The sequence below is a fragment of the Crocodylus siamensis genome, chromosome 6, assembly GCF_052110815.1.
Source record: "Crocodylus siamensis isolate JL-2025a chromosome 6, ASM5211081v1, whole genome shotgun sequence".
NCBI classification, from domain to species: domain Eukaryota; kingdom Metazoa; phylum Chordata; order Crocodylia; family Crocodylidae; genus Crocodylus; species Crocodylus siamensis.
The window spans coordinates 45,278,462-45,288,470 of record NC_143400.1 but is presented as its reverse complement, the minus strand read 5'-3'; the positions used below and the strand labels follow the sequence as shown (position 1 = coordinate 45,288,470).

Below are 10,009 nucleotides of genomic sequence, written 5' to 3'. Positions count from 1 at the left end.
GGGGAGGAGTGGGCTGTGTGGTGAGAAGCAGGCACCTGCTACCAGGGACACACAGATGGCACGATCCCAGAACTGGCTTTCCCTCGCTAGGCAGAAGCCCCATTGCCAGCAGGGCTGCTGGTGTAGCTGAGACCACACTGCTGGGAGCAGATGTTGCAGACCCCTAACGGCCAGCACAACAATAAGTGCACCCTTTTCATTTATTATTATTGTTGATTTCTGTTAACAGTTATGGACCCTGGGCAGGGAGCCCAGGTTTTAGGGTGAAGCCCGTAATCCAGGGGCAAGCGTCAGGCCAGCTGTAGTTTGGGGATCCTTGGCCAACCCTCTGCTGCTACAGCAGAAGGGGTTAGGGATATAGCTATACACCTGACTCAATATGCCCAGCAATGCCACTCCAGGGTTGTGGCTACCTGGGCAGCTCACAAGTGGTACCATGACGTGGCTTCAAACTGAAGTCACCACAGATAAAAAGCAGCTGGAGCCAGGTTCTAGCTGCTGCCATGGAGCAGTGCTGCATCTCCTAGTGCAGCAGCAAGCAGCAGTGGTTGAGCAGACCAAACAACAAGGGGCCCAGGTAGCTGGCCTGGATCAGCTGCAGGTACAGGCCACCAAGCAACTGAAGTGGGTCATGGAGGAGAGTAGGAAAGCCCTGGTACAAGCCTTGGAGTGAAGTGCAGGGGCCTCAGAGGCTGGCCTGGGACCCACAGGGATGCCCAGATGACCAAGGAAGATGAACCTGAATTGTTCCTACAGGCCTTTGAATGAATGGACACACATGGCACAGTGGCCCCAAACCACTTGGGCACTCTGGTGCTTATGAGGCAAGCCCAGAAGGCCTACAGGGGGATACCACTGGCTGATGCCACCAGTTATACAAGGTAAAGAAGATCATCCTCCACTGGTTGGAAGTAGCTGAGGAATTTCACCACCAAAGGTTTTGCGGCAAGAAAGACCCTGGAGCTTTGAGCTGCTGGCAGCTAGTTCACTTACTCCAGGATGAGGTGTACCAGTGGTTGCAATCACAAGACAGAGACTCAGGGGAGATCACAGAGGTCATAGTCTTATTTGGGATTTGGATGGTTTATTTGGGATTTTGATGGAGGCATCAAGTCATGGGTGCAGTGTCACCAACCTAAGTCAGTGGTGGAAGCCCTGAAGCTGGCAGAGGATTTTCTGGCAGCAGGGCAATGAGCTGGGGGATGAAGAAGGTAGACATTGCCTTCCCCTACGGGCAGGACTGTGCCACATCCACTACAGACAGGGTCAGGTGGTCTCTGCTTCCACTGCGGGTGGGCCAGGCACTATGGCTGTGGTTGTCCCCAAGGAGTTACAGGGGGAGCCCAGGAGGCTGCCCAAAAAAACAGAACAAGCCTGTGGACAGGAGCATGTTTCTGTAGAAGAGATGGAGTGCAGGTTTGGTGACAGGCTGCACCCAGGGAAGACAAGGCACCCAGTAGAAGGCTCCAGCATTACTGTGAAAGCCTGGCTCACAGGCCAATGGGTGACTGCCTTGTTAGACATTGGCTCCATGTGGATGGTGGTGTGGTAGGAGTTGGTGCGTGAAGAGGTTCATTGAAAGGTAGATCAGCTAGAGCTGGTCTGCCTCCGTGGCAAGTCCCAGACTTACAAGAAAGCCTGGGTACAGCTTGTAGGGCATACCCAGTAAATGCTGGCATGCCTAGATAGGCATTTGGCTTACTTGGTGTCATTAAGCTGAGATTGACCTTGACTGTGGGAACTGTTAGGCATGCTCACGCAACAAGACATCCTGGCCTAAGGTGGAGAGTCTCTTGGGTGAGTTCCAGTTGGGCACAAGCTCTGGATAATCAACCTGTGTGGGGGAGATTGACATGGATTGGCAGCAGGAGCTAGAGACAGGACAGTTTGCAGTAGAGCAGTCCTGGGAGGATGGCTTCAGGCGGGTATATGAAGGAGGCATCGCCCAGATGGAGGAAGAGTTGGTGTGGCTCAACCTGATACTGATGGTGCCCAGGGCTGATCCAAGGATAATTGGCACCCTAGGTGAGCTGTGTACCTCAATGCCCCTACCACTTCCAATACAGAGGAAAATAAGAAGTCTAGAATGAACTTTTACATGTACTTATTTGGTATTCAAAATGAACAATAAAACAATAAAAACAAAAATTTATTATTGTTTCACACTTTTCATTAACACTAACACAATTATATTGCAAAAACTATAATAGAATTTATTATAATACATGTACAATTGAAAGAAAATTCTCATGAACATTTGTGTAAGAAATTAGAACTTTGCTTTTTGTGCTTTCAGTTTCGCAAATTCAGAAACGAGTTCCTTAAGACAAAATTTTCCAGCTATTTCCTGTTTTATTGACAAAAGCGGCCAGTCCAACAAGTCTCTCTTGCAGCATGGAAGAACAAAGTTATGTCTTTATCAATTTTAGCTTTGAGAAGCTATGCTCCCCACTAGTAACAGAAACTGGGAGAGTCAAGAGAATGCGGAGAGCAATGAAGATGTTGGGAAAACTGTCAGTTTATGTTCAGAAATAAACTTCAGTACATCTTGAGGTGTAAGGCATTTTAGAAGTCATCGTGAAATAGCCTGCAGTTCACTGCACAAATCTGCAGCATCAATATCTTTAGAGTTTCCATGCTGTAATTCTGACCAGCTTCAAGCAATGTTCCATTATCTGTTTTGATGTCTTATTTTGCAAACTGTAGACACAGTAGAGGAAACCAAAGACTGAATCAAGCTGCTGTATATGTTCAAATTGCTCTTTAACCAACTGTATTACAGTATCAAGGACTGCAACATCGAAGTTTATTTTGAATTTTTGTTTTAGGACCTGAATTGACTCATCTTTTGCTTCATATGTGAACTGCTGCTTTTTTCTCTGAATGTGTACTGGTTCTGATTCAACGTTTGTTGGTAGCTCTAAATCTTCAGCAAGCTCACAAGCATCTACAAGTATCTTTTCAAACCTTTTATCACTCTTGCATTCCTCCAGAAAATTTTTGGTTTGTTTCAGTTGTTGGATAGCAAAATGTATGTCAAAGTCCTTTGCCTGAAGTCGCTTACTAGTAAGGGTGATCTCAAAAAGGATGTTATAGCACAAAATGAGTGAAACCACAAATTTGAACTTGGAAAGTCCATTTGCAAGAGCTTCTGCATCAGCATGTGTTGTATTGCCAGATATTCCTGTGAGGGTAGTAGCATCAGAAATTTCAATTAATGCATCATAGATATTTCCAAGCTCATACCGAAGAGGCTGCAAGGCAACAATTTGACTATCCCATTTTGTATCACTCAATGGTTTCACAGTTAGAGAAAGCACATGGTGACTAAACTTCCCAATGGCACGTTGAACCTGTGAAAAACACATAAATGCATTGCACCAAGTCGAAGAAACTACTTGCCTCCAAACAACATCTGGCAGCATCATTAACAACCAAATTCAGACTATGTGTACTGCAAGGAACAAAGAAGGCCGGAAGATTAATTTCTATTATTCTCTTCTGTACACCATTGTCTTCAGCCTTCATAATACTCCCTCTGGCATAGCTGTGGTCATGTAAATTCTCAACAGATAATGACATTCTTTCAAGCTCTTGTAGAATGTTTTCAGTCATAAAAGTACCAGCCATCTCCTTCAATGGTACAAACCCCAAAATTGTTTTTATGATCACTTCAGTATTATCCACATCTGCAGATTTTGCCACATCTACAAAAAGAATGATAATTGTCACCTGCTCAACATGACTCATATCTTGTGTACAGTCCAGAATTATTGAAAAGTATTTTGCAGAATGGGCAGCTTCTAAGATTTTCTCTTTAACAGCATTTGTTAGGAGTTGAATCAGTTCATTTTGCAGCCTTTTACCAAAGTAATGAACATGCGTTTCATGGTCACTTATTTTATGCAGATGCTTCTTCATGACTGTATCAAACAAAGCCAGGTATTCAATAAATTTTAAGAAATTTCCATAACCAGCACTGTATAATTTTTCATTGGTCCTGTGGAATGTCAGGTTTTGCCCACATAGTACTCTCACTAAAGCAAATTAAATGAGATCTATAAAATCAAACCGAGAAATTCCTACCTTGAAGCCTGTTTCCTGAATTATGGGCACAGTACATATCTGTACCAGAGTTGGCGTATTTTGGTCATTTTACTCTTGACAAGATCTTAAATGCAACTGACAAAATCTAGGGTGTTTTCGAGTTAAAAAAGCAAGGTTGGAAGGGGGAAGGAAGGTGTAAGAAATCAGTGTCACAAGCTGTAAGATGATATAGGAGTAGGGGTTCATCTTTTAGTATGAAGTTCCCAGTGGTAGGCTCTTGTCATAAGTCCATTTGAGAGTTGAAAAGGTAAGAGTTGCGATTTTAGTGATTTTTCCTCTGAAATCTTTTCAGAGGTCTTTCTCCCCTCACTGAACCAGAGGTCTGTTATTTAGTACAATGTTCCTGTTATTTTGTTCTGCATATAATTTTGGTGCCTCACAAATTTTGGTTCCCTAGACAACCGACTAGTTTGCCTCATGGTTGGACCGGCCTTGATGGCGTCCAAAATCAAGGAGGGTATTATACTGATTATATTGTGGATGGGAGCCGGGGAATAAGGTCACCCAACTTCTGGTGCTGAAAAGGTACTGGAGGGCCCTGCTAAGAGTTGCTGATGAGCTCCCTAGAGGAGATCACCTGGGGGAGGATAAAATCAGAGAGCACCTCTTAGATAGGTTTTTCTTAGAAGGTAGGGCAGTTTCGCCAATCCTGCCTTGAGTGTCAAGTGGCACACCTGGGACATCCACCAGAGGTCCTGTTGTAGCCATGCCACTCATGAAAGAGCCTTTTGAATAGGTGGCAGTAGACATGGTGTGGCCTTTGGCCCCATGTAATGCAGGGTTTCAGTATATTTTGGTCTAGGTGGACTATGCTACCCAATATCCAGAAGCAGTGCCCATGAGAACAGTGAATGCAGGAAAGATGGCAGAGAAATTGTGGCAGAGGAGTTGTTTAAGACCTTTACCCATATGGGGCTGCTAAAAGAGATATTAACAGATCAGGGTAGCAATTTTATGGCCCAGGTGCTTAAAGAAGTCTTTGATATGTTGAAGACCTGGCATCTTTGAATGTCTGCATACCAACCCTGCTGGGAGTCTGTTCCAGAGTCTGCTCAGATGAACCATGAAGAAGTTTTTACTTATATCCAGTCTGAAAGCTTATGACCATTGCTCCTAGTTTTCCCCTGGGGTGCTTTAGTGAATAGTTGTTTGCCTAGTCCCTGATGTTCTCCCTATTTGTAAGCTGCCACCAAATCCCCCTGAAATCTTCTCTTTTCCAGGCTGAACAGTCCCATATCTGTCAGCTTTGTCTCGTATGGCTTGCTCTTCAGGCCTCTAATCATATGAGTGGCTCTTCTCTGGATTCTCTCAAGCTTCTCCACATCCTTCTTGAAGTGTGGCACCCAGAACTGAACACAGTACTCTAGCTGTGGCCTCACCAATGCCAACCAGAGTGGGAGAATAACTTTCTCACTATTGCTTGAGATGTATCAGTTGATGCGCGCAAGCGTATTGTTTCATTTGCTAACTGTAGAAACACACTGGTGGTTCATATTCATTTTATGGTCAATTATGACCCCCAGGTCCCTTTCAGACATGGTGTTAGGTAGTGTAGCACCACTGAGTCTGGCGGGGATAGGTGGGTTCTGGGTTGACAGGCAGGCAGCTGCTGCCAGGGACACATGGATGGTGTGATCCTGGGGCAGGCTTTCCCTTGCCCGACACCAGCCATGCTGCCAATCTATGCCCAAAGCAGGTCTGCGGGGGCTGCTGGGACCACAACAAAGGGAGCAGATGGCGGAGACCATGAACGGCTAGAAAAAGGATAAGTGTAACTTTCTTAGTTTATTATTATCATTACTTTGTATTACCAGTTATGGATTCTGGGCAGGGAGCCCAGAGCCTGGGGAGAAGCCCATAATCCAGGAGGAAGCCCCAGGAGGCCTGAGTCCATTTTTCTTCCTTGCTATGTTTCATCTCTGTGAGATCTTGAGGTTAAACGGCATCCTAAATTCCAGTATAATGAATGGAAATTTGGATCGTTGAACACTTCCAAAATCACATTTGCTCTCTCTCATTCAGCTAGAAGATGGGTGGTGAAAAGACCCAGAAGGAGATTCTTGTTTGTACATCAGTATATTTCTGGCATGGCTTCTGAGTTGACAGGGGTTTTTTTTGTTCGTCATTTCTTGGCATGCAACATCCTGGTCCCCAGGTCCATGGATAATGACTGCAGACTGTTGATGAACTTCCAAATTAGTTCCCTGGGGACAGCAAAATTTATTAGGTCCTCTAGATGTTAGCTGTGCTAATGGAAGTCAGGTTACCATGTTATCCACATCCCGAGCAGCTGCTAAGATCTAGTGCAGAGAAAGCACAGCTTTCTTACTTAGTCTTAAATGGCTGCATGCTAAAGCTGGTGCTTATGGCAAGGGGAAAAGAATGACCCAGCTAGAGAGTGGAGTGGAAAGCACAGACAGTCCAGTGGAGCAGGGAGAGACTGTGGGTAGATGGATGGTTAGATGGATGCTGCAGAGAGACGAATGCAGGCAAGGGGATTATGGAAGAAGAGTGGCACAGCTGCATAATGGTGTTTATAAGGAATGGACAGAGCGAGCCCTTGAGCTGGTGCTGTGGACCACGCTGTATTCTGGCAGACACCGACACCTTGCTGGCCTAAGTCACAGTCGCAACTTACACAGAGAAGACATGGTGAAGGCCAGGCGTGCTTGCCTGTGTCCTGCAAAGTGAGTATGAGAGTTCTGGAGCTCTGCTCATTATTTTGTAATGGTGGGATCCTGGCCTCACTCTCTCCCGCCACCCTATATTTAATCTTAGACAAGTCCCTCTTTGGGTTGGAGAGGGAATGTGGCTCAGTGGTTTTCAAAGATAGGGTCTAGGGATGGGTTCTGCCTTAAAGGAAGGACAAATATTCTGAATAAACCAAGGGTGATCTTTGGCAGAGAAGACATAGTAGAGCTGCACTTTATAGAATAATTTCCTCATTCCCACTAGGATAACAAAATGTGGAAGGATGGATGTTCTGGTAGTAAGTTACTTGTTTGTAACTATGGAGACATGGGTTAATTTCTGCAACCTAACATGTGGACTATGGATACATCTGGGGATGATAGAGAAGGATGTGTGTATAGTTGAGGAAGAAAGAGGGACCATGTACTAGAAGAAATTGATATAGTCATGTCTATGGGTGTAAGGAGAGAAAGTAAGAGAGCATACCTATATGTTGGGGGACTATGTGGCACATCAGATTTTGAGAAGGAAAAATGATTCCATAGCACTTTACATGAAATAAGGCAGAATCTCATGAGGTTCTCACTCATCTCATTCTCACAGGGCTACTGTCTCTTCTTGCCCCTCTGGTGATCCCACAGCCAGGTGAGACAGAGATGGAAAATGACACCACCAGGGTGACTAAGTTTGTTCTCTTGGGCTTCCCAATTGGGCACAAGGAGGAGATCCTGCTCTCTGCCCTGCTGCTGGCCATGTACATCCTGACCTTGGCTGGGAATTTGGTCATCCTGGGCATTGTCCCCACTAGCAGACAGCTCCACACCCCAATGTACTACTTTCTCTGCAACCTTTCTGTGCTGGACATCTTCTTCACCTCCGTCATCATCCCACAGTTCATTAGCAACCTCCTCTCAGAGGACAAAACCATCTCCTTTACTGACTGCATAACTCAGTTATACTTCTACTTCTTCCTGGGCACAGTAGAGTTCTTTCTCTTGACCTCCATGTCCTATGACAGATATGCTGCTATATGCAACCCCCTGCATTATCACACACTCATGAATGGCTGGGTCTGCACCCAGATGGTGCTGGGCTGTTGGCTAGGGGGCTTCCTGTCTGTCATCTTTCCAACTATTTTGATCTCTAGGTTACCTTATTGCCAGTCCAATGTCATCGACCATTTCTTTTGTGACTCAGGCCCTTTGCTGGAGCTGTCCTGCTCTGACACTCGCATGATTGAATTGATTGACTTCATGCTATCATCCATTGTCATCCTCTGCTCATTAGTCCTAACAATCATCTCCTATGCCTACATCATCTCCACCATCCTGCGCATTCCCACTTCCACAGGACGAAGAAAGGCCTTCAACACTTGTGCCTCCCATCTGACCATCATTTCAATATCCTGTGGCATCACCATCTTTATCTATGTCACCCCTTCCCAGAAGAGGACCCTGGGCTTACAGAAGATACCTGCAGTGCTGACAACCATTGTGTGCCCATTTCTGAACCCCTTCATCTTTACTTTACGGAACGACACTGCCAAAGCAGCTTTGAAGCAGTGTTTTATCTGGTTAAAGGATGTGGTTGTTCAAGGGGCGGTCAAATGCCAGTGCAGCAGTGCTGCAGTCAGTAAGGCTGCTTGTGGGAAGCTCTAGAATTCATGTCCCAACCCAGCTGGACAGTGGGACCTAACTATGAGAAAAATTTTCAAGGGTAACAAAGGTTTTTAGATCAGTCAGGTAGAAAACAATGGCTATTCCCACTAAATGGCAAGTTGCATAAATAAAAAAATCAATATTATTTGTGTTTCTGAAAATTTGAACAAAAATGTTGGGCTTTATGAAGAAGAACTCATTATATGTTAAATGAAGGCAATATATATCTTGGTTGAATTTTAAAATGTTTTAATGTTTTTTTTCCTAAAAGAAAAATCACAGAATTGACAAAATCGTAATATTAACATCATGTTTCTTTTTTCTTTTCTTTTTCTTTGTTCTTTTCCTGGGAAAAAGCATCAATTCCTGAGCAGCTCCATATTTTTTCTTTGTATATTTCAAGTGAGTAGCGTTCTGGCAAAATCTATCATCATTAGGTCAAAGAAATTGTGAGGGATAAAAAATAAATCAGGTTCCAATATGCTTTCTATTTAAGCATTCTGGATGGACAAATTTAAATTAGAAATAAGGTACAACCTTTCAAACACAAAGGTTATTAGTGCATATATAGTGTGGCTGCCTTGGAATGTGGTGGGTTTTCATTATTCCAACCATTTAACAAAGAATTTGGCATCCATCTGAAACAAAGTGCTTTTTTTCTTACCACACATGCATGACTGGACTGGGGAAATTGCTCCCAAAGGATGTTCTTGAGCTAAGAATTCTGGAAGATTTAAAGGCCCATGAGATATTTTACGGAACATCTCTGCCATGGACAACCTCTGATCATGTGCGTGGCTCTCCTCTGCACTCTCTCAAGCTTCTCCACATCCTTTTTGAATTGTGGAGCCCAAAACTGGATGCAGTACGCCAGCTGCGGCCTCACCAAGGCTGAGTACAATGGGAGAATGATGTCCTGGGATTTGCTTGAGAAGCATCTATGGATGCAAGCCAGCGTTTTGCTCACTTTGCTAGCTGCAGTATCACACTGAAGGCTCATGTTCATCTTGTGGTCAATCATGACCAGGAGATCATGGAGATCGTGCATGTGTGGGTCTTTCTTTGGTTGCAAAGATTCTAGTGTAATGATATTCTTGTCCATAGATGGGGTAATGTGATGATGATGATACAATAAAGTCACAGAGGCCTACCCTGGGGAAGCTAGCCACCCCAATTCGTAACCAGCGCCAGTGCTGATCGTTTTTATGACTTAATCCCATTCCCAGAGAAAGTTTGCATTTCCATTAATTTGTACAGTCCTATTGTAATGTATAATAAAGCGCAATATTATGCTACAGTATGTGTGCACTGTCTTAGGGTGGTTTACCTAGTTAGCATTTCACATCTATGCTCTCCTCACATTATTACATTCCTCTGCCTAAAATTTCATGAAAACCTGACTGGTAGCACTGATTTAAGTGTTCAGAGATATGTTTCTTCAATTCTGTAGGTTGTTTCTTCCAGTCGTGAAGAAGAAAAGGAGACATAGCAGCTAATCAAATGCAAATAATACATGTTAATCATTTTGGTAGCAAACACTGGGAATTTCACGT

At 44.2% G+C, this 10,009-nt stretch overlaps 2 protein-coding genes across 2 annotated transcripts; one reads left to right on the top strand and one right to left on the bottom strand.

Moving 5' to 3' along the window:
• Positions 1-2,624: 2,624 nt before the first annotated feature.
• Positions 2,625-3,921, bottom strand: LOC149862550 (52 kDa repressor of the inhibitor of the protein kinase-like). Its single transcript, XM_090053991.1, has 2 exons — positions 3,403-3,921; positions 2,625-3,353 (listed from the first exon to the last, which is right to left on the bottom strand). The coding sequence occupies exons 1-2, from the start codon at positions 3,919-3,921 to the stop codon at positions 2,625-2,627; spliced, it is 1,248 nt and encodes a 415-aa protein (XP_089910117.1).
• Positions 3,922-7,454: 3,533 nt separating this feature from the next.
• On the top strand, positions 7,455-8,456 carry LOC149862549 (olfactory receptor 6J1-like). The gene has a single exon (XM_090053990.1). It carries the CDS (start codon positions 7,455-7,457, stop codon positions 8,454-8,456), a length of 1,002 nt encoding a protein of 333 aa, XP_089910116.1.
• The last annotated feature ends 1,553 nt before the right edge of the window (positions 8,457-10,009 follow it).

What these genes read in the sequence shown, in the direction of transcription:
- LOC149862550 (XM_090053991.1), bottom strand. Translation starts at nt 3,921, where the DNA reads ATGAAGAAGCATCTGCATAAAATAAGTGACCATGAAACGCATGTTCAT. An exon ending in CTGCCAGATGTTGTTTGGAG is followed by an intron (nt 3,354 to 3,402) that starts GCAAGTAGTTTC and finishes TGTTTTTCACAG; the next exon opens with GTTCAACGTGCCATTGGGAA.
- LOC149862549 (XM_090053990.1), top strand. Translation starts at nt 7,455, where the DNA reads ATGGAAAATGACACCACCAGGGTGACTAAGTTTGTTCTCTTGGGCTTC.